At 53.9% G+C, this 23,010-nt stretch overlaps 3 protein-coding genes and 1 long non-coding RNA gene across 10 annotated transcripts in view; 3 read left to right on the forward strand and 1 right to left on the reverse strand.

Annotated features, from left to right (window-relative positions):
• The first annotated feature begins 609 nt into the window (after positions 1–609).
• Positions 610–10,924, forward strand: ATF6B (activating transcription factor 6 beta). Of its 2 annotated transcripts, none has more exons than XM_072945316.1 (18): positions 610–749; positions 3,140–3,219; positions 3,358–3,436; positions 3,681–3,772; positions 4,305–4,440; positions 5,824–5,909; positions 6,047–6,182; positions 6,270–6,401; positions 6,563–6,696; positions 7,349–7,534; positions 7,626–7,717; positions 8,170–8,349; positions 8,513–8,620; positions 8,817–8,898; positions 9,100–9,170; positions 9,393–9,504; positions 9,645–9,729; positions 10,238–10,924. In XM_072945316.1, the coding sequence occupies exons 1-18, from the start codon at positions 707–709 to the stop codon at positions 10,465–10,467; spliced, it is 2,064 nt and encodes a 687-aa protein (XP_072801417.1). In that variant the 5' UTR covers positions 610–706; the 3' UTR covers positions 10,468–10,924. The 2 variants fall into 2 exon arrangements, with proteins under 2 accessions (XP_072801417.1, XP_006215422.1); XM_006215360.4 differs by lacking the exon at positions 610–749 and adding an exon at positions 2,615–2,772.
• Positions 616–2,297, forward strand: FKBPL (FKBP prolyl isomerase like). 2 transcript variants are annotated; one of them, XM_072945320.1, is made up of 2 exons: positions 616–749; positions 1,049–2,297. In XM_072945320.1, the coding sequence occupies exons 1-2, from the start codon at positions 732–734 to the stop codon at positions 2,111–2,113; spliced, it is 1,083 nt and encodes a 360-aa protein (XP_072801421.1). In that variant the 5' UTR covers positions 616–731; the 3' UTR covers positions 2,114–2,297. The 2 variants fall into 2 exon arrangements, with proteins under 2 accessions (XP_072801421.1, XP_006215423.1); XM_006215361.4 differs by having other exon boundaries at positions 621–749; positions 994–2,297.
• Positions 10,925–11,453: 529 nt separating the features above from the next.
• On the reverse strand, positions 11,454–17,280 carry LOC116284481 (uncharacterized). The gene is made up of 3 exons (XR_012062248.1): positions 17,194–17,280; positions 11,805–11,927; positions 11,454–11,579 (listed from the first exon to the last, which is right to left on the reverse strand). It is a non-coding gene; the product is annotated as an uncharacterized lncRNA (long non-coding RNA).
• Positions 15,989–23,010, forward strand: part of TNXB (tenascin XB) — a 50,295-nt gene continuing 43,273 nt past the window's right edge. The window contains exons 1-3 of one of the 5 annotated variants that reach the window (XM_072945315.1): positions 15,989–16,168; positions 16,377–16,566; positions 22,430–22,831. In XM_072945315.1, coding sequence (XP_072801416.1) covers positions 22,438–22,831 — 394 coding nt within the window. In that variant the 5' untranslated portion in view covers positions 15,989–16,168; positions 16,377–16,566; positions 22,430–22,437. The remainder of the gene's footprint in view (positions 16,169–16,376; positions 16,567–22,429; positions 22,832–23,010) is intronic. The other 4 variants (XM_072945313.1, XM_072945310.1, XM_072945314.1 and 1 more) reach the window with 4 other exon arrangements.

The raw sequence follows: 23,010 nt of genomic DNA on the forward strand, positions 1-23,010 counted from the left end.
CCAGATGATACGTATACACATTAAAGTTTGAAAAGCACTAAGACTTCTGGAGGAAGAAGAGGTGGGAAAGCATTGATAAATATGAGGGGAAAGGTAAGGAAAGCCTCAGGTGATCCCTCAAGGGAACGGGACAGTTAGGAAGAGAGTTCATTTTGAAGCACCCTAGATTGAAGGGGAGAAGGAGCAGACGGGTGGATCCTGGCTGGGCGCCCTGAACGTAGGGATAAGGTGATTAGCACAGGTGAGCCCGAGGTTGCCAGATACAATGCTGGTTGCTGCCGCTATCATTCACCACCAGCTCCACAATTCCCCACTCTATCCTCATTCGCCACAATCTCCCTTTCCAGGACTTCTCCAGACTTTGACTCTGAATAGCTTGGCCAGGCAACCTCGCCTAGTTCGGTTCGATTTGGCCTAGGTCGGTTGCTAAGGCCTGGAGCTTCCCGGTTGCGGGGTTGGGAGGAGTGGTGGGGTTTGGGGGCGGGGTGGGAAATGATGTCATGTCCAAAAGGCGGGCTAACCAGACTTCCCCTCCTCCCGATTGGCTGCCAGGAATTTGACTAGATTCTCCGTCTCGCGGGCTCCAGGGTTAGCTGTCAGCGTCTCTCCCCAGCTGCCCCCTGGCCCCCAAGACCGTCCTCTCCGCTTGGGGCAAGACTCCGAGCACAGTACTCAGTAGCACTTAGCTTCGGAAGAAGTGATTCGAATGGTCCAGCTGTTGCCACCAGGCGATGAGCTTCGGCCGCCAGGTACTTTTTGACTGGATCGACTGTCCGTAGTTGGGACGGCTACCCAAGCCGCAGGGAATTGTGGAACTTATAGTTCTAGGTTAGTTCGGGGTTGGAAGGGAGGCTCGAGCCGAGCAGAGATTTTTGGAGGAAAAAAAGAAAAAGAGGATTTTGAGGGCTGGGACCGGGTCCTAGGAAGACAGGAAAGTCGTCTAAATAAGAATCCTGCTGTTAGCGTTGTTTTGACTTTTTTTTTTAAATCAAGTGCTGACCAAAGGTGCCATCCCTTTCTGACCGAAACTGTTTACCCACGGTGAAAGGGACCAGGCACCCAAATGGAGACGCCACCAGTCAATCCAATGGGAGAGAAGGACACCTCTCAACCGCAGCAACAATGCGGAAAGAACTTCCGGAAGAACTTTGATTCAGCTACTCAAATTAGACAGCAGCCCCGAGACCCTCCTACCGAAATCCTTGAGCTGAGAGTGAGCCCAGATCCAGCCATCCAAATTCTAGAGAATCCTCAAGAAACTGAAAATCTGGCCGCTGGACTTGAAGGAGACTCTGATAAGTCTCATGGATCAGCCAGTGAGATGCCAGAGCCCCTTGAAGCTTCTGACCTCTGGTACTGTCCTGATGGGAGCTTTGTCAAGAAGATCATAACCCATGGCCATGGCTTGGACAAACCCAAGCTGGGCTCCCGCTGCCGGGTACAGGCTTCTGGATTTCCTTTGGGGTCAGGGCTGCCAGAGGGTTGGACAGAGCTAACTATGGGATTAGGCCCATGGCGGGAGGAATCCTGGGGGGAGCTCATAGAAAAATGCTTGGAGTCCATGTGTCAAGGTGAAGTGGCAGAGCTTCAGCTCCCTGGGTGCTCTGGACCTCCTATCAGGCTCACACTGGCCTCCTTCACTCAGGGCCGGGACTCCTGGGAGCTGGAGGCCGCCGAGAAGGAGGCCCTGGCTAGGGAAGAACGTGCAAGGGGCACAGAATTATTTCGAGCTGGGAACCCTGAAGGGGCTGCCCGATGCTATGGACGGGCTCTTAGGCTGCTGCTGACTTTACCCCCACCTGGCTCTCCAGAACGAACTGTCCTTCATGCCAACCTGGCTGCCTGTCAGTTGCTGCTAGGGCAGCCCCATTTGGCAGCCCAGAGCTGTGATCGGGTGCTGGAGCAAGAGCCTGGCCATTTAAAGGCCTTGTACCGAAGAGGGGTTGCCCAGGCTGCTCTTGGGAACCTGGAAAAAGCAAGTGCTGACTTCAAGAAGGTGCTGGCAGTAGACCCAAAAAACCGGGCAGCCCAGGAAGAGCTGGGAAAGGTGATCATTCAGGGGAAGAAACAGGATGCAAGGCTGGCTCAGGGACTGCGCAAGATGTTTGGCTGATTAAAAGTTAAACCTTAAAAGAGACAGGAACCTGGAATTGTGGTCTACGCTGTGAGATGGGGGAGGGGGCGGCCAGAGGGAGGGTTTCACCGATATCCCTTTCCCAGCTTTTGCCTTCCTAGGGGAGGTAGCAGTGGTCTCAGGGCGCTTCTTTACCCTTTTACCATTAAAAAGCCATATGTCATGTGTGCTATGGGTTTTTTTTTGGGGGGGTTGCTTATCCATCTCCGAAGATGAATAGAAGCCGTCCAAACGAAATTTAGGACTGGCTAAGGGAGACGGCATACCTTTAAAACCTGGGAGCTGCACTTCCTAAGCGATTTCTGGCTGGGTCCAGCTGGCGCATGCGCAAACCTCACTGCCCAGTACTGTGGAAGCGCGGGCGTTCCGCGCTCGCATTGGCCCGGCCTGTACAGCCACCGCTTCTATTGACTCACGTGCTCAGTACCCAGGTCTCTTACTGGTCTATAGCGCTTCCGGGACGCCCCCCCGCTTTTTAAGAGTCAACTGATTAGTTGCTGATGGGGAGAGGCGGGCCTTGGGAACCGTCTCATGGTTGGGGGGTGGGGGGGGAAAGATGGCGGAGCTGATGCTTCTCAGCGAGATTGCGGATCCGACGCGTTTTTTCACCGATAACTTGCTGAGCCCGGAGGACTGGGGTGTGTGGAGTGTAGGCCTCGGGGTGGGGAGAGGGCTGTGGCATACTGTGTCCCTAAGGCGCGGAGGCCCATAGAGGAAGGCTGGGCAAATACGGAATCTACTGTCTGAAGGAAGGCGGAACAGAGGGGCTAGTTGTGCTTTGGGGGAGGAAACGGGAGTTGGGGAAGACCTGCACTCCCTGCGGAAATCTGGAGTTATTCCGGGATCGGGGAAGGAGGAGTGAAGTTCTTTAGCTGTATCACTTTTCTAGTGGGCGGGCGGTGGGTCTGGCCGAGCCGAGCCAATGAGGGATGGGGTGAGGGCAGAGTGTGGATCCTTGTGCGGCGCTACCGGACAACCCCCCCTGACCGTCCGCGCCTCTTGCAGACAGCACCTTGTACGCCGGCCTGGATGAAGTGACCGAGGAACAGACGCAGCTCTTCCGTTGCCTGGAGCAGGATGTCCCGGTATCGCTCCCCAAGCCTAGTCTCTTACCCTGGGTGGGTGGGAATGGTCCCAGAACCAGGACTCGTCCCCTGGCCAGAGCTCGTCTGGAGCCACCACTTCCTCCTCACCCCTGCCGCCTAATATCCTCCCTTATTCAGTTTGGCAGCAGCCCCCTGGACTTGGGGATGGATGTCAGCCCTCCCGAACCCCCCTGGGACCCTCTGCCTATCTCTCCAGGTAAGATACCCTTTGTGAGTCCCTCATCCTTCCAGAAACCCTGATCTTCCCATTGTTCCCCAGAAATTATGTGATTCCTCTTATCCTCATGCCTCCTCCACCCCAGTGCCTGTAGACTTCTTTCCGTCTGTGATCCCTTATATGTGCTCCTTCCCCCTGGTCCAGGGAGGGGTCCTTACCTGGGGTCCTTGGACACATTTTGGACTCTTGCTTCCTAGTTATGTTCTAACCCCTTTTCCTTCAGATCTTCAGGTGAAGTCTGAGCCATCCTCCCCCTGCTCTTCCTCCTCCCATAGCTCTGAATCATCACATCTTTCCACAGAGCCCTCCACCCAGGTGAGAGAGTCATCTCCCTCCTACTCTCCGCAGCAGGGACTCAGCTCCCTTCCCTTCACCTGCAGATGCTGAGGGAATGATCTGTGTGCTTTGAGTCCTGGGGTGGGGTGGGGGGCTTTTCTGCCTTTGCCATTTCTTTAATCTCCTCGTTTTCCACCTCTCCACTCTGGTTGTCTAGAATTGAAAATGGAGTTTTTTAGTATACAGAAATATGTGGCAGCCATGGTGGGGCTAGGAAGAAGAAAGTTGTTAGCTGCTGAGAGTTCTGGAACTGTACTTAGCCAAGTTGTCCACTCTAAGGCAGTATTTGAAATCATGAGACTTCATCATCCCTCCCAGGAATAAAGTAGAAAGAGAGAACAAGGGGCCAGAGACAGCTTAGGGAGATGTTGAATATCATTCAAAGCAGAAGGTCAAGTAACTGGTGGTTCAGTTAAGCTTTAAAGCATTTGTTCTAGCTCTTACTCTCAACACGTCCTTTGTTTTCTTTCCTTGTTTTTGTGCCCTCTGCTTCACCCTCACTTTTACCCAGGCCTCTGCTGTAGGAGAGGTGCTGGTTGTGAAGACAGAGTCCTTGGCACCCCCACTCTGCCTCCTGGGAGATGATCCAACATCCCCATTTGAAACTGTCCAGATCAATGTGGGCCCCACCGCCGATGATCCCTCAGGTAATAACAGCCTACATCATCCCCAGGCCACACCAAGGTAGAGTGTACGTACACGTGTGCGTGCGTGCGTGTTTGTATGGGAAGGGGGACTGCAGTCAGCAGGACAGGGAGGAAGAGGTGGGAGGGGAAACAGCAGATGACCAGGAGAAAGGCCAGGAATAGGAGGGAGAATTTCAGGAAATCACAGCAAAGGCAGCACTGAAGAGATGGGGATGATTTTTCTTTCTTTTCTTGTTCCTACCTGTTGTGTGATTGAACTTCTCGTTGCTTTGCATTTTTTATAAAAATTTGTGGACAGTTTAGGGCATATTTATCTATGTTACTTTTCCCCCAAGATTTCATTATAAAAGTTTTCAAACATACAGGAAAGTTGGGATACCCTATACCCAACTCCTAGATTCTACAAATAACGTTACTTGTGCTATTTTTTTAAAGTGTTATTGAGTTTATTTACTCTTATATATTTATTCAGCACCTGCATTTATTGAGCACCTACTCCATGCCAGATACTGGACAGGGTGCTGGAGATACAGAGATGAAGAACACATAACCACCACACTGACTTAAGAATCCTGCAGTGTGGTCAGGGGAGAAAGACAAGGAAGGTGTAGAGATTATCACAAGATGCCATGAAAGCTCATAAGAGGGCTGAACCTGGCTCTCAGATGGGTTCACCTACGTGGGGCAGTCAACAAGTCTCAAAGAGAGATTTATCTGAGGCCATGAAGGCTCAGAGGTGACTGAGCTTTGCAGCTTGGTGCCTAGAAGGCTGACAGAGTAGGAAGGGAATCTGTATAAAGGGACAAGCAGTGAGCCCTGTTTAAGACCAGTTGAATTTGGGTGACCAGGGGTTGGGGGTGGGAGGCATGAGGATGGAAGTGACCAGCAGGGAGCTTGGGAGTCAGAATCAGGGCACCAGGAAGCAGTCAAGGGTAGAAACATAGCCTGGGTAGTTGTTAGCATGGAGATGCCTGATAGCATTGGGCCAGGGTGCAGTAAAAGTCTAACCAGACAGGAATTCAGGCCCATAGGAATGCTGCAGAGTCCCTGCTTGGGCCTCGTCTCCATGAACGGACAAAGTGTATGAGGAAGAAAGAGGGAGAGAGAAGGGCAAGGGCAGCCATGGGGGAAACTCAGCACTGGTGAAAACACCTGAGAGGGGCCATGGAGGGAGAGGGGGGTCCTGGGTGAAGAGGGGGGAGGAGAGCCAGCAGGTCAGCAGCTCCATGGCTCCCCTCCTCCTGGACTGGCCTCCTCAGCAAGAACAGCTTTCCTTTCAGGTGCAAGGAAAATGACCATGTCTCCCATCTCCCCGTCTTGGCCCTTGTCTCCTTCAGTGCTTCTCTGATACCCAGCTTTTTATCTTGTCCTGCCATCCCACAGATGTCCAGATTAAGATAGAACCTGTCTCTCCGTCTTCCTCCATCAACTCTGAGGCATCCCTGCTCTCTGCAGAGTCCTCCAGCCAGGTGAGCATCAGCGTCCCTGCCTCCCTCCAGCACCCCGTGAGTCCCTCCTGCCTCTCAGAAGTGTGAACACTTTCTCTTCTTCAGCTTCTCCTCAGCCCTCCTCCTGACTCACATATCTTCTGGAATGCCCCACATAGGCTTTTATAGGAGAGGAGGTACTGGAAGTAAAGACAGAGTCCCCATCCCCTCAAGGCTGTCTCCTGCGGGATGTCGCAGGCGCCCCACTTGGTGCCGTTCAGATCAGCGTGGGCCCATCCTCTGATGGCTCCTCAGGTAATGGGGCCTCCTGACACCTGGGATCCCTGGCAAGAGGACTGTAGTCCTCATATTCCTTCCTTGTTTCCTTTCACCTTCCTTCAGGCAAAGCCCTGCCCGCCCGGAAGCCACCGCTGCAGCCCAAACCTGTGGTGATAACTGCTGTCCCGATGCCACCCAGAGCTGTGCCTCCCAGCACCGCTGTCCTTCTGCAGCCCCTCGTCCAGCCACCCCCAGGTACTGAAAAAGGAGAGAAGGAGGCCACTCAGATTGACCCTCTCAGGGAGCTCACAGCCATTGAGGCTCCCAACCCTCAGGTGCTCGAGTGTGGGTGCGGACACAAGGAACCCACCTGACTTCTAGCTCCCTGACCTCCTTCTCCTGCTCACTTGCCCCAGTGTCCCCAGTCCTCCTCATCCAAGGTGCTATTCGAGTCCAGCCTGAGGGACCGAACCCCCCTGCTCCACGACCTGAGAGGAAGAGCATTGTTCCAGCTCCTATGCCAGGGAACTCCTGCCCACCTGAGGTGGATGTAAGTACTGGGGAGGGAGGAGTAGGGATGGTAGTGGAGGGGAAGAGAACTGTAATGCGAGAGAACTGTAGAGTGAAAAGGGAGCAAAAAGTGAGGAAGTGGGCCCATAAAATGATCCTGAAGGTCAGAGTGGACCTCTTTCATACTAGAGTATCAACTCCTTGTAGTTTGAGGCTCTTCACCTTTGCTGTCACTGCAGATGGAGAAATGGGAGTGGTCTCAGTAAATCAGTCAGGGCAGTCATACTGTGTGGTGGAAGAGGGATGCTGCTTCCTAAGGGAAAACTAGGTAAACTCTTCTTTCATTATAGCAAGCTTAAACGTTGGGTCCTAAAAAGGAGAACTGAGAAGAAAGACCACCCATCAAGGAAAGGAACTGAGGTTCCACCGAGAACAAGAATGGAGGAAGTTCCTCCTACAGTCTTAACTTCTCTCAGCTCTGAGGAACAGGATTACGGAGTGGTTGAGAGCAGGGCCCCTTCCCTGAAATGTTTTAGTAAAGAGGAAAAAACCCTCTCTGGCTGTGCAAGCAGAGGTTAGGGAGGCAGGAGAGTAGCCCCCTAGAGCGTGGAGTAACGGGTCCCTGGAGCAGAGGGCGTGGCTCCCCTCTCGCCCCGCCCCTCTTTCATTCTCTTTGACCCTCTCCTGCGTAGGCGAAGCTGCTGAAGCGGCAGCAGCGAATGATCAAGAACCGGGAGTCAGCCTGCCAGTCCCGGAGGAAGAAGAAAGAGTACCTGCAGGGGCTGGAAGCGAGGCTGCAGGCCGTGCTGGCCGACAACCAGCAGCTCCGGCGGGAGAATGCTGCCCTCCGCCGGCGGCTGGAGGCCCTGCTGGCTGAGGTAAGACCCGGGTGCCCTTGGGAGGCCAGCGCGTGTTGGGCTCCCGGGGATGACTCACCCTCTCCAGCTTCCCTCTTTCTCTGCACCTTAGAACAGCGAGCTCAAGTTAGGGTCCGGAAACAGGAAGGTGGTCTGCATCATGGTCTTCCTTCTCTTCATTGCCTTCAACTTTGGGCCTGTCAGGTGAGACCCTCCTTGCCTCCCCAGAACCTTCTGGGTGGAGCTCACCCCTCGGCTGCCTGATTGCCTGCTTTGGCGCCGTCCCTTTCATCCCACGTACCCACAGACAGCTATGGTGTCCTTGGCACTGATGGTGTATCCAGCCAGTCCTTTCTTGTTCCATCATTTCTCTCATAAGTGACAGGTTGTGGAGTAGATGACGGTGAGAACACTGATAAAAACAGTGACTGTCGAGTGCTTCCTGAGTTCCAGGCTCTTGGCTCAGCGCTCTCCTTTTCTCATGTTTTCTGGCTGGCTAGGGGTAGGGACTGTTCTCATTCCATCCTACAGGTGAAGAGGTTCAGTCTCAAAGAGCAGATTGGAACCAGGCAGGCTGTCTGCAGAGCACTTGCTCTTAACTAGCCCCTCATTGAAGCTGGAATTCTTCCTCATACTCTGTCCTTCCCCATCCACAGCATCAGTGAGCCTCCTCCAGCTCCCATCTCTCCTCGGATGAGCAGAGAGGAGCCTCGACCTCGGAGACACTTGCTGGGGTTCTCGGCCCAAGAGCCTGTTCATGGAGCTGAGCCCCCGCAGCGTCCCGCTCAGGGCCCCGAGGAGCCCCAGCCCAGCCCTGCAGGCCAGCCAAGCTTCAGGTGAGGAGAGGGCCCTCTCTATTTTGGGGGTCCTGAGTGTGTCTTCTCCCTCAAAGCTAACTTTGGGGAGAGCCAGAGTTGTTCTTTTACATCATTGCCTTCTTCGTTGATGGGGGAGTGCGGGGCAGCCCCGGGTCATTGCCTCCTCCCTGCCTCACTCCAGGAACCTGACGGCCTTCCCTGGGGGCGCCAGGGAGCTGCTGCTGAGAGACCTGGACCAGCTCTTCCTCTCCTCTGACTGCCGGCACTTCAACCGAACTGAGTCCCTGAGGTGTTGAGGGTTCACCACTGGGGCGTCTTTCCTGTTGTGCTGAGCTCCCTCACTCCCCCTGCCCCCAGATAGCCTGGCTGTCCCGTGTGCTGAAGCACCAGCTCGCCTTGCCCTCAGTCCTCCTCTCCCTCCCTCGGGCGACGAGAGTGGGAGAGTGGCCGGGCATGGAGGTGTTACCCTTCCTCTGCTTCCCCAGGCTTGCTGATGAGCTCAGTGGCTGGGTCCAGCGCCACCAGAGAGGCCGGCGGAAGGTCCCTCAGAGGGCCCAGGAGAGGCAGGTAGGAGGGCATGGGGCTGCTTCAAGGATGGCCACGTGAGGACAGGGGCTAACTGTCCTGGGGATTTTAAGTAGTTATCAAACTGTGGGGGTTGGGGGCAGTGGAAGGGTGGGTGTGAGGTGGCACTGGCTTCCAGGGGCCGTCTGTCTCTTTCCCTTTTCCCTTCACCCTCTTCAAATCCTTAGATACTTCTCCTTCCAGAAGTCTCAGCTGTGGAAGAAGTCACCTCCAGTTAAGGCAGTCCCCACCCAGCCCCTTGGGCCCCCAGAAAGGTGAGTCTTTACTGGGTGCTTATTATTAAGGGAGGTTCCACTCCAAAGAGCTATACCCCCAGGGACCGTCCTGTGCTTGTAGCTTTGTCACCCCTGGCATTATGCCTCCTTCATCCACCAGGGGTCTCCTGTCTCTTTTTCTCTCATCCTCTCCGCTTTCCCCAGTGGAAACTGGGCACTGGGTTTTAGTTCCTCACAATTCCTGTTTCCCCACTTGCCTAGGGATTCTGTGGGCCAGCTGCAGCTATATCGCCACCCAGACCGTTCGCAGCCAGAGTTCCTGGATGCAATCGACCGACGGGAGGACACATTTTATGTTGTCTCCTTCCGAAGGGTGAGTTTCTCCTCCTGGCCTGTCCCCATCACCCTGGGTTCTCTAGCAGTCTGTCTGCAGGTTGAGGCTGTAGAGTATGGCCGGGGAGCCTGTCGGCATCTTCTTCTCCATCCTTTCGGCCTGGCCCCTCTGTTTCCCAGGACCACCTGCTGCTCCCAGCCATCAGCCACAACAAGACCTCTCGGCCCAAGATGTCCCTGGTGATGCCCGCCATGGCCCCTAATGGTAATTCTTTCCCTGCCCAGTGTGGGGAGGGATCCTGAAATCGAGGGAGGGGGAAGTTCTGATAGGAGATCTAGCATGCGGAGTTGAGGGGGGAAATGGGGAGGGGAGCGAGGATACCGCAGAGATGCTAGATGCCTGGGTGAGAAGCTGGAAAGGGGTGGAGAGAAAAACAAGATACAGGAGACTGACGGGAGGCCACTGAGGGTGCGGGTCCTCCCTCACTGGAGGTGTTGGGCAGAGGAGGGGTGGGCTGGGAACCTGCCAGACTCTTACTTCCTTTTTTCTCGTGATGTCCTCCCCTCTGTGACCTCACACTCATCAATGCCATTTTCTCTTCCTACTTCTTTCCTTTTCCCTGCACCAACTCCATCCCTACCCTCTCACTGAACTCCCACTGGGGACCTGCCTTCTCACCCTTGCTCTTTCCTCCCTGTCCACCACCACTTTTCCGACCCCTCCTCTCTGTGTGCCTCCCCTCCCCTCTCCCTCACCTCTTCCCTTCTCACAGAGACCCTGTCAGGCCGGGGGCCCCCGGGGGACTATGAGGAGATGATGCAGATCGAGTGTGAGGTCATGGACACCCGGGTGATTCACATCAAGACCTCCACAGTGCCCCCCTCGCTCCGAAAACAGCCGTCCTCCACCCCAGGCAATGCCACAGGCGGCCCCTTGCCAGCTTCTGCATCCAGCCAGGCCCCCCCGGCTGCCCATCAGCCCCTCTACCTCAATCATCCCTGACCTCTGCTGCTCACACTGACTTAGAACTGGGGGGCAGGGGTGGGGCTGACCGAGTGGGACTGTTTTGAATTTTCCCCATCCCTGGGCTTGGGGCAATTGGTCAAGGAAAGACAGGTGAGGGGTTAAGCACCTATTTGGAGGGGGGTGGAATTTTACCTCTCTTCATGCCCCTTTTTGGAATATAGGGCTTCTCTCATTTCTAGGAACCCCCAGTCCCTCCTTCTTTCTTTGAAGGTATTGAGTGAGGTTAAGTGTGGTGGGGGAGCTCCTGTACACTGTTTATTCTTTTGTTTCTGTTTGGGGGGGTGGAGGTGGGAATTTAGTCCCCAGGTGGGACAAGGGGAGTTTTTACATTTGGGACCTAGTTACTGGGCGTAAAGGAGGCATGGTGGAGGGAGGCCAGGTTGATGTTTGTGCATATCTTCTTTTTTATTATTAAATAAACAACTTGGAGGGAGTTGAAGGAACAGTGGCTCATGACAGGGAATTTGGGGGAAGGTGGCTTCTGTAGGGCCCGTATGTCAGAACCAAGCACTGAAGACATAGCTGGCTCTGGGGTGGGGAGGGTGTGCGATTGCAGACCTCAAGTCATCCCCTTACCCCACCCCTGCAACTCTGGACGTCTGCTATCCAACGGGGGAGCGGGGGAGTGATGTCCCATGGCGTGACCAGCCAGAGGATACAGTTCCTGGAATGTGTCTGAGTAAACAGGAAGGACGGGGGGGCCCCACGCCCTTTAGGGTGAGCAGCCTCCCTGGGTCCCTGGCCCTCTAGCAGGTTCTCCCCCGCTTGCTTTCCAGGATGAGCAGCTCGAACAAACAGTGGAGCTGGGGCCAAGGACTGTGAGCCCAGAGAGGAGGAGCCACAGGGGACAGGGGGCAGTGTTTGGAGAGAAGGGGGATATTGAAGAACATCTTCTTAGCCCTAAACTGGAGGCAACTGAGATTGAGAACCCAGTTGAAAATAAGGGATGAGTGAGGGGCCAGCAGGAAAGGCTGTACTTTCTAATTAGGAGGAAGGGGGACAGGATGAAGGGTGGAGGGCCAAGTCTCATTCAACCTGGTGGGGTCCCCCGTCAGCAGCTCCTGTCCGGCAGCACCTCCGGCCTGGCCCTGCAGAAGTGTCCTGGGTCAGTGGGAGGGTGTGGGCTAGGCCTGGGCTCAACGCCCAGATCACTGGACAGGGGCCGCCTGGGCCACAAGCCCAGGCCTGAAAAGGGGGAAGAACCTCACGTGTCCAGCCAGGCTCTCCCCCTTCCCCATTACTGTGTTTGGGGTGAAAACAGACCAAGTAACTACGGCAACCTGGAACCAGGGCCCCCAGGAACTAGGCCTCACCTCCTTCCAGAGGGCAGTCCTGGCTCCTCCATCAGCACTTCCTGTCCCAACGTCCCTCGAGCCTTATCCGGCCTCATCCAGGCGGTGAGTGCAAGGAGAACAAGGAGTTTGGAGGCACACCACCTGAGTGGGAGTGGGAGTCCGTGCTTTGCCTTTTATTAGTGGGCCTCCTTAAGAGGTAACTTAAACACTCTGAGCCTTAGTTTCCTTGTCTGTGAAATGGGCTACTCCTACCCACAGCTCAGGGTTGATGTGAGGATAAAAGATGATGTTCACAGTGCCTAGTCCATAGTGGGCACACCCTCCCCTCTCCCTTGCTCCTTTCTCCCTCCATTTACCTGTCCTTTTCTCCTCTGTTCCACTTTTATCCCATCTGGGTCCATCACTGTTTCATTGTCCCATTGCTTTTTCTCTTTCCTGCCCCACCCGCCCCCACTGCTCAGGAAAGTGTTTGAAGTACTGGCATCAGCCTGGCGCTCTGGGGTGGGGCCTGCAGCTCCTCCTGCGAAGTGGCAGCTAGAGACAGCTGGCACTTGGGTGTGAACCAGGCAGGAATCAGGCTCTTTTGGACCAGGGAGTGGGGTGGTGGGAAGGCCCGAGAGGGGTGTGAAGAGGAGGTCAGTCGGCTGCAGGGGTGAAGGCAGGTGGGTGTCCAGCCACAGCCCCCGTTTGGTCACCTCAGCATGCTGGCCACTGTAACTTAGTGCCTCCTGTTGGCTCCTTCCTGTCTCAGGCCCTCTTTATCTTTCTGTTCTGCTTTCCTTCCTCAGAATCAGCCTTTTGTTCCTCTTACCACCCCTGACACACTCTCTCTCCCTCTTCTCTTTTCTCTAGACTTCTTTCCTGCATCGCTTTGCCCTCTACCCAGCACAAGTCCCCGCCTTCTCTTTCTGACTCTTTAGTCTGTTCATCTGTTGTTTCTCGCTGTTTTTGTATTTCCCCTTCCTTCCCCTCAGCCTCACTATCTGGTCCCTTTCTTTTTTCGTTGTCTTCCCATCCCCTCCCTCTGCTGACCCTGGACACGTCCTCCCTTGTCACACCACCCCCTTCGTTGCCCTCTCCACTCCTTTGTCCACATTCCTTGTCCCCTTCCACGACTTCCTCTCTTCTCCCCGCCTCAGCCCTCTCCTCCTTCCTCCCCCCTTCTCCCTTCACCTCCCCGCTCCAGTCCTCTGTCCTCTTCCCAGCTGCGGGGCCGGGACTGGGGAGCCTGACATGTTTGCCTCATCGTTCTGCTATGGCTTCTGGATACAGCACATCTGGATTCCGGGGCCCAGATGTGTGGTTGCTACAGCGACCTCAGTCCCTCTGGTAAATACGGGCGCCCACCCGCTCCAGAGCAGAGAACAAAATAATTCTGTGACTTTCTTTTGTCACGGGATAGAAATGTCCTCCCTCCTCCCTTTTCCCCACACCCATGGCTTCAGGCAGAGGAAGTCCAAACCCTTCCTTCTGTGGCTCTCTTGCCCCCTTTTCAGCCCCAGCTTCTTAGTTCTCCCATGTTTCATCCCAGGCTGTCTTCTCTCTCCACGTCCCCCTTTCTCACCACCTCCTGCCTCCAAATCTCAATAGTGGAGTGTTGACCCTGTGACTTATACTTGGCAACTTCTTCCAACTGAATCTACATGGTAACTGGATGCAGAAAGAAGTTTCAGAAATCCAGATCATCCACCCTTCCTTCTCAAACAAGTCCTTCCAGAACCCCCTTCATTTGTTTCTGCCCGAAGTCTTCAGTCTTCCCAGGGCTGTTCCTGGAGAAAGGGAAGGAACACAGGCTCTGGAATCAGAAAACCTGGGCTGAGGCCCACCCTCACCACCACTAGCAAGGTTGCTGGGACAAGTCCCTGAGAGCCTGGGAGCCTCCGAGTCCTCAGCACGAAGTGGCACTAAAATGTTGCGGTGTCAGCGCTTTGTAAACGGAAGCGCAGTACAACTGTTTTCTATCTTCCCCTCCCTGGGACCGCTTCCTTGGATTGCAGCCCCGGCCTCTCTTCGCTCCCTCTCCCATCCCTCAGGCCCTTGCCCTTAATTGCCCTTAGTCTCCTTTGTCTTCCTTGGCTTTCCCTTTCCTCCCGTGCTATACCTTATACCCCACATCCTCCTGAAGTCACGACAGGAACTTGGAGGTTCATTCAAGGATGGAGGCCCAGAGCTGAAGACACCTGGACTGAGGATTCAGAGAACAGCCAGAGCACCTGGACAGTTCTTGACGACACCTCAGCCTTTCTACCCATCACCCAGGACATCTGGGTGAAGGTGCCCCAGCTCTGACCACTGGACTCCCTGCCTTCCCGCTGGGGCTCCCTGCCAGGCCCTCTTGCCACACAGTCTTCTCTCACAGTCCTTGTACCAGCAGGCATTTATCAGGCACCTGCTCTGTGCAAGGCCTGGTGCTTGTCTGATAAAATGCAAGCATATAGGAGACACGAGCTCCTCCAAGAGCCTGAAATCCAGGGTGGGAGTCAAATTTTAGATAATGATTATCTGAAAACCTGGAATTACGTCTCTGTCAGGCCTCCGTGGCTTCTTCAAATGCCTTGCAAGCTTGTAAATGTCTGGAATCCGACACCCCGCTCTGACTCCAGCACCCTGTCTCTCCCCAGCAGTGGACTTTCAATACCTCAGAGCCATCCTTCCACCTCTTGCTCCTCTCCAGGGTCTCCTGGCCTCTCTCTGGGCCAAGTATACCTATGGTGACCATACATCCTAAATAATAAAACCGAGACGTAGGGTATAGGATGAAAAAAAAAAAAGGCTATGACCATGGGACAGAATTCCTGGAATTGGGGGGTATCAGAGAAAATGTTCTCTGTGCTCTCTGCTCCCCCATAAGATGCTGTTTCAGACCCCCTTCACCCTTTCATCTACTTTCCCCCAACCCCTGCCTGCAAATCTGAGGGAAGCCATTACCTATTCCAGGCTCTGGGGGCCTCAGGCCAACGCAGAGGAAGGAAGCTGAGCCCAGCTCTATCCAAGATGCTGACTTCACCCTCCCCATCAAAGCCAGGAAAAAAACAGCCACAGACACACGGACACACACGGGGACACCCACGCGAGAGCCCATGCGAGCCTTTGCCCTCAGCCCTGGGAGCTAACTAGGCAAATGGTACCACCACGTGCTGTCCCAGCACACCCTGACCTGGGAACACCACACACCCACGACCGCGGGGATCTGACCTGGGGTGCTGACACCTGTGGCCCAGCCCAAGCAGTGGAATCAGGCACGTCCAGGCTCCTGCATGTCACTTTCACCCATCACCTGCGACTTGGCCAAGCTACTCCTCAGTGGTGAGGATTGTAGCTGGGCGGCAAGAATTAATCCTCAGGTTGAAACCTGGGATGGGGTCTCCCTCAACCTGGATAGTTCTCATCTGGCATAAGTCTCCTTTCCAGCCCCTCATCCAGGTAGCAAAGCACGCAGAGAAATGAGGCCAGAGAAACAGCGCAGCAGCCTGATTTGGGTGTCAGTTTTCCTCTCTCTGCCTGAGATCAAAGTGACCTTTTACCCCAGCCCACAACTCTCTCCCTACCCCAGCCCCTCTTCCCCACAGGACCCAGACATTAGCCCCCTTCCACTTTTCACAACTTCGCCCCGCCATTTCTGCCCCTGCCTCTAGCTCTTTCTCCATCCCTAAAGCTTCCTCCTAACTTGCAGGCTTCCCTTCCCTGTCTCCCCTGAACTCCACCATCTTTTCCAGGTCTTCTATGACCCAGGGTTCAGCCAAGCCCTTGTCCAGCCAGTGCCCAAGCCTCATCTGCCATTTCTCTAGGAATTTGCTGAGGTGGGAGAATCAAAAGGGGCCATTGATCCCGAGCTGAGAACCAGAGGTAGACCGAACAGTGCAGACATTCGGACAGGGACCAGGCAGCATGGAGGCAGGGCGAGCAGAGACAATAGAAGAAAAAGAGACAGCACAGGTGGGAGCAGTTGGGGCCGGGCTGGGGCGGAGGTGAGGACAAGGAGTCCTGGAGAAGGCTCCATGTTGGAGAGGGATTTAGGCTTGGGAGGGAGGTTTCCCCCTGTCATCCTCCCACTTTGCTCCCTGCCCTGCACTGCCAGGAGACAATTGGTTGGGGGGGGGGATGAAGGAGTGGGTGTTGGCCCAGACAGATCGGGCAAGATCCAAGCTGGAGCAGTGTGGCAGCTGGGGAGGGCGGGGAGGTGCAGGGGAGGGAAGAGGGAGAGGGGCTGGCCATAGTGAAGGGAGTTGGAAGAGAGAAGGAATCTGGCCAGAGAGCTGGAGCAGCAGGTGGGGAAGTGGTGGGGGGAAAGGAGAAAAGGCATGAGGGATGGGGGTGTCTAGTTGGACAAAGATTAGGGTGAAGAGGAAGAGTAAAAATGGGATAAGAAAAGGACGTGGGAGGTCAGACCAGGGGCGAGATGAGTGTATTGTGGGACTCAGTGATCCCAGACAGGGAGGGGGGTCGGGGTGACGGCGGGAGAGGGGGGTGGTATGTGATGACGTTGGGAGGGCCTGGCAGGGGCGGGAGGGTGGGAAGACCTGCCCTATCTCCGCTCCCCTCCCTGACCTCATGCTGGTCCTCCCCTTCTCCTCCCCCTGCTCGATGCAGGCTCCCTCCTTCTCACTGTCGCTGCCCAGATCGACTGTCGGGTCAGTGAGCCCCTGCTGCAGGGAATAAGCAGGGGACATCCAGGGAATCCAGGGCTGCCAAGGGGCACCTACCACCCTGCCCTGAGCGCCCCCTTCCCAAGGTCGGAGACAGAGCAGGTGCAGAGGGACTGCAGCCGCTTGTTACCCAGGTAAGGAACGGTGCTCTTGGGAGACGGAAGAGCCGGGAGAGGTGAGGACTTCTGTCCCCACACCACAGGTGAAGGCTGACAGGAGAGCTCTCAGGAGAGCCTCCCAGAGCAAGGGCTTTCCTTTGGGGCAGAGGAAATCGGACCATGCACTGGGGACTGGACTCCCTGTGGAAGGTGTGTCTGGGAGGTGGGTCAGTGCGTGTGTATTTGTGTGCAGGGCGGCGGGTGCTGGGGTTTGGACAGGACCTGGTGGTGGCACCAAGGTGGCGGTGGCTATCGGTGAGGAGGGGCTCTGGGCCCCGGAGGGGTTGAGGCTGGGGGAAACCAGGGACCAGGCTGAGCTGGTGGCCAGCTGAAGGAGGAAAGTGCTGGTGGAACCCCAAGTGCTGTGGCTGGCGAGGCTGAGCCAGAGCTCCAGGAAGGAGCTTCTTTGAGCATCCAGATGGGAGCTCCCCAGGTGACAGCACGTGGGTTACCAGGCCTGGGAGGGAGGTCTGGGGGTCTTGAGCCTTTAGGAAATGCTGAAATGGAGCAGAGTCAGGACTCCCAGGTCTGGGACGGGCACGGAGCCTGCAGAGAGAATCCTAAATCTTGTTCTTGGCAGAGAGCTTTGCACCCATGACTCACGGTTCAGCGGGGCTGGGATGATTGAGAGATGCCTCCAGGGTCACAGGGCTCCGTCTTCATTCCGTCCCCCTTCCAGGCGCTCCCTGCTTCTGTCCGTCTGAACCTCCCCCCTACACGTGACACACCCTGGGTGGGACGGGCGGGCCCCTTATCTCGCCTGGAAAGAATTTAATGGCTTGGAAACAACTGGAAATGGAACTGAGAGGAACTACTGGGAAGCAACTCGGAAACACGGAAACACCACAGCTGCTGTGTGTCCACTTCCAATCCCCACCCACTTCCCAGATCCTCAGCCCCCTCCCCTTTCCCTGGCCCTGCCTCCAAACCCCTGGGGACCCAACACCTCAATTCTGCAAACTTCCTTTCCCTCAAGTCCTGCCAGGTCACCCAGTGCAGGACCAGAACCCGCCTTCCTATCTCTCACTGACCACCCCCACCCCCCACCCCGACTCTTTCCCACTGGGGGTCTGGAAATCCTTTCTCTTAATTTTTACATTTCTCTGGCCTATTAGCTCCCCAGAATAAGAGGCATCTCCAACTCCCCACTCCTGGTACCTTATTGCCACCTGTTTCCAACCCAGTATCTGGACCCTCATCTCCCTCCTTCATCTCACAGTCTTGGAATCCTTCTACCTTCAGTCCTCTGGTGGCCCAAGGAGCAGAGGGAAGCACGGGGATGGGACCAAAATCCCCCCTCTTTAGAACATCCCTCGAGGAAGCCAGCTCTTTCCCCACCTCTTGAGACCTACAGTCCCTGATGAGCAAAGTGTCAAAGTTGGCTATGACGTGAATACCCAGCACACTTAGTCACAGCTTGGGAAGATGCCCCCACCCCTGCCAGCCCCCCAATGGGGAGGATGGGGGGAGGATGCCAAGAGGGTGAGGCCGCATCCCCTCTCCCTCTCGCTCCACTGTACAGAGGCACCCAGATGCAGCGGTAGGAGGGATGATGGGGGGAGACACAAGGGACACACAAGTTTTCTGTTTTCCTAGTGCTGAGAGAAGAGCGGAATTCTGCCAAGAATTGGGAGTGAGGAGCTGCCAGGCAGGAGATGAGAGGTGGTGGTGGGGGCAGTGGAGACTCGGCAGGAGAGGAGGACAGGGATGGAGGCTCTGGGGGTGTGGTCTGTGGGGACCACTCCTCTTCTCTCAGTACTTTCCCACTTCTTTCCTTCCTGCTGCAGAGACCCTCCCCCTTCAGTCTACCACGTGGAGAAAGATGCAGAATCCAATGGTGGGGGGTAGGGTTTCTGGACAGCTCTCAAAGGCCTCCCCAGGTGTGGGGCACCCGTATCCTCTGCTCCCTACTGGAGAAGGACCTCCTGTGGGATTCCCCTCCAGCTAAGTTCTTTGACTCACACAGCTGCCCTCTAAGCCAATGAGAAATCAGCTTTTTTAGGCATCACTTGGTGAATGGGTATGAAGGAAATGAAGAAGAAAGGGACTGTGTGTGTGTGTGTGTGTGTGCGCGCGCGCGCGAGCCCAAGTACATCGTCCAACGTGTGTTCCTGCAAAGATGCAGGCTTCCTTGGGTGAATATGAGTATGTGTATACAAGAAGTATGGTTATATTTGTGTTTGTGGATGAGTGCACTTGGGTATATTTGTATGTGTACGTGTATTTGTGTGTGCACGCACCGGTGATGTGCACGGCCTCAGACATGGGGCAACAGGATTGGAAGGCAGAGCCCACTTCAGACCCCAGGCTATGCTCCAAGCTGAGGGGAGGGCTGGGGGACCTCTCTGCCTGGGCTTCGTCGGCCAGGTTGCCTTTCAGTGTGGAAACGCTCTGTCCCTGTTGTCCAGCTCCCCTTCCGTCTCTTGTGGGATGGTGGCGGGGTGTGATGGCTGGTAGCCCTGAAAACTCCTTTTTCTCAGACGCAGAGGAGAATTTTAAGAGTAAGATGCCAGGAAATGTGAGCATGCTGGGGGGAGATGCTGGTCACTGTCCCTTCCCTCCTCATCAGTTAGCATTTCCACACTTACCTTACCCTCCTTCCTGCTCTAGCCTCTCTGGTCTGGAAGAACTGGGCACCTGCTGACACCTCTCCTTCACCCTTCACCTGAACCAAATCCTGGCCTGGCCACTCCACACTCCTCTGTTACCATAGCCCTCTTATGGTTCACCCTGAGCACCCCACTACTATCCCTCTCTAACCCTTGTCTCCCTGTGCCCCCCAATTTTTACCTCAGTGGATTCCACAAACAAACACAACTGGGTAACCAGCACCCAGATCAAGAAACAGGATATTCTTTGGGTCCCAGAAGTCCCCCACCATGCCCCTTCTGGTCACTACTTCCTCAGGAGTAGCACACTTGCGACTTGTAACACTACCAAAGAATGTTGCCTCACTGCATGTAAATAGAATGTTTCAGCGTGTTCCCTTCTGTGTCTGACTTCCCTGCTCCACCCCGTATGAATGAGACCCATCCATGTTACTGCATATTGTTGTAGTTTGTTCTGTTGCTTTATTTTATTCCACTGTGTGGACAACCCAGACTTTATGTAATCTATTCCACTGATGTGAGACATTTGGGTAGTTCCCCGTTTGAGGCTATTGTGAGAAGTACTGCTAAGATGGGTACATTCCTAGGAGTGGAATTGCCAAGGCATAGCATTTGCATATAGCTCTAGTAGATTTAGTAGATTGTGCCAAACGGTTTTCCAAAGTGCTTGCACCGCGTGGCCCTGCCAGGATCCACACCTTGCCTGCTCCCTGGTCAGCTTCTGCCCCAACAGCTGTTTCTAACCAACTTTCAGTCCCAGACCCTGTCCGTGGTCCTAGCCCTGACCTTGGTCCTGTCCTTGATTTCAACCCTGATGCTAGTCCTGGGCTTAAATTGAACTATATAAATTGACTAAATATTTATATAGTCAATAAATATTTATCGAGAACCTACTATGTGCCAGATGCAAGGATGCAGCAACCAAGCTAAAAACAGATACTGTGCCTGCCCCCCTGGACCTTCCAGCCTAGTGGGCAAGATTGAGTGTGGGCAAGAAAGTAATAAAATAATCCTGCAAATAAATTTATGATTATAAATTGTTATAAATGCTACAAATAAGAGTTATGTGATGCTGTAATATCTCATGATGAGGAAACCTGACCTGGGCAGGAAAGGTCTCCTGAGGAAGTGATATGGGGCTGAGACCTGAAGGATGAGGAAGCCAGGAGAAAAGGGAAGAGCATTTCACATAGAGGGAACCGCATATACAATGGTCTGGGGCTGGGAAGAGTGTGAGGGACTTAAGGCCAGTGGGAGTAGAGAGAGGGTGGGAAGTGTTATGAGGGATGAGGTGGGAGAGGTCAGTAGGGGCCAGATGATGTAGGGCTGTCAGTGTCTGAAGACAATTTGAAAGAGAGACACTGAAGAGTTTCTAGCGGGAGAGGGCCATCTAGCTGCCTTTACAAGATTACAAGGGGCAAGAATGGGAGAGGAGGGACCAGCTAGAAGGCAACTGCAGTTGTCAAGCAAAAGGTAGATAGTAGCTTGGACTATAATGATGCTTAGAGGGAGAGACATAAGCAAATTAAAGATCAATTTACAAGAAAATACGGGTAAATATGAATGAAATATAGTGGTGTTGAATGGGCTGTTTAGTTTCTGGCTTGGAAGGCTGAATGATTGATGGGGCATGAGCTGCAATGGAGAACACTGAGATGGGGTTCGTTGGGTACAGGGCAGAATGATCATAAGGTCAATTTTAGACATGTTGAATTTGAGGTACCTAAGAAGGGATGCCAAATAGGAAGTTGGATGTATTGCTTGGAGTTAAGAGGAGAGAGTTTATAAATTGAGATATAGTTTGGAAATTAAAGTCATGGATCTGGATGAAGGTACCTGGCTGTGTGACTACAGCAGTAGGTCTCAACTCCAGCTGGACATTACAATCACCTGGGGAGATTTTTAAAAAATACTAAATGAAATTCAGTGCTTCAGTCACTCTAGCCACATTTCAAGTGTTTGGGAGCCAGATATCTATCCTGGCTACCATATAGATAGCACAGATATAGAATGTCCTAAAATGGAAGATGTGGTCAACAGTGTCCAGTGATTTTGAGAGAGGTCAAGTAAGGTGAAGATGGATGTCTTTTAGATTTTGGGACACTGAGATCATCGGAAGACCTGTGGCAGGGCTATTTCAGGGGTTGAAAGGTGGGGAAGTCAGATAGGAGTGGATTGAGACACGAATGAGATATGGGGAAATAGAAACAGCAAGTAAAGGTAAATCTTTTGACAACTATGGCCATGAAGTAGAGAAGACAGATATGTGGTGGCTGAAGGGAGGGTGAGATTAAGGGGAAAAAATTTTAAGTGTATTTTTGTATAATTAAGTATATTTTGTATGTTAAGGACATTTTGTGCATATAGTGAAGTGCACAAATCTAAAGTGTATAGCTCAATTAATTTTTCAATATGTATACGTCTGTTTTGCCACCACCCAAATCAAAGTACAAAATGTTTCTAGTAAGCCTGTCCTATCTTGTATTAGCAAAGATGAGCTTTGCCTGTTTTTGACCCTCAGATAAATAGTATCATTCACAATGTTCTCTTTTGTGTGTCTGGTTTCTTTTGCTTAGCATTCTACGTGTGAAATTTGTCCATGTCGTTGCATGTAACAAGAGGGTGTTTTTCGTTGTTGTATAGCATTCCATCGTATGACTATGGTGCGATTTACTTATATATTCTACTATTAATGGACACTTGAGGTGCTTCCAGTTTGGGCTAATATAGAAGAAAAGCCCACGAACATAAGCAGGACACTGTGATGGAGAGTAATGAAAGGCTGCCCAACCTGGGCATTAAGGAAGACCTCTGAGAGTCGATGACATGTGAGTTAAGATTTGAACAAGAAGGAGCCAGCCTCTAAGAGCTCAGTGAAGAACATCTCAAACAGAGGGAACATAGAGTGCAAAGGCCCTTGGGCTGATGTAAGCTTATGGTGTCTGTGGAACAAACAAAAGAGACAAGTGTGGGTGGAGCAATAAAAAAAATACATAAAAAAAAACAGGGAGCAGGGTGACCAAATGGCATCAGAAACAAGGTAGAGACCAATGCTGCTCAAGGAGGGTGTCTATTAGGGTTGGGCTGAATGTGGATTTTTTTATACATGTGAGTTGGGTACATTAGTTGTGGGTGGTGGGACAATGAGTGTGTATGTTGGGAAAGTGGGGATATCCATCTTGTCTCCTTCTCTGTGAAGCTGCTCTCATATGTTCCCTCTCTCCCTGCAGCCTCCTGAATGATGCCAGCTCAATGTTCCCTAGCCTCCAACCTGGCCCTCCTGGTGCTGCTGGGCACAGTCAGAGCAGGTCCTTTCTCTCCACGGGCCAACATGACACTCCCAGCCCCACGGCCCCCTCCCCAGCCAGGGGGCCGCACAGGAGGGGGAAGCCCCTCTTCTCGGCTGTATGAGCACACCGTGGAAGGAGGGGAGAAGCAGGTGGTGTTCACCCACCGCATTAACCTGCCCCCTTCAGCTGGCTGTGGCTGTCCCCCAGGCACTGAGCCCCCTGTCCCTGCTTCAGAGGTACAGGCTCTGAGGGTCCGGCTAGAGATCCTGGAGGAGCTGGTGAAGGGGCTCAAGGAACAGTGCACTGGGGGATGTTGCCCTGCTGCTGCCCAGGCTGGCACAGGTGAGCAGATGATCACAGGAAGGTGCACGGAAAAGAAGGAAGGTGGAGATCATGGTTAGGGTTGGGTGGGCAGCGCTAGTCCATAAAAGACCCTGGTATGAATTAGCAAAAGGCACCCCTTCCTCTCCCTTGGGGGTGGTGAGTGCAGCCCATGGCACGGCTCTGAGAGAGGAGCCACC

This window comes from Vicugna pacos, chromosome 20, assembly GCF_048564905.1.
Source record: "Vicugna pacos chromosome 20, VicPac4, whole genome shotgun sequence".
NCBI classification, from domain to species: Eukaryota; Metazoa; Chordata; class Mammalia; order Artiodactyla; family Camelidae; genus Vicugna; species Vicugna pacos.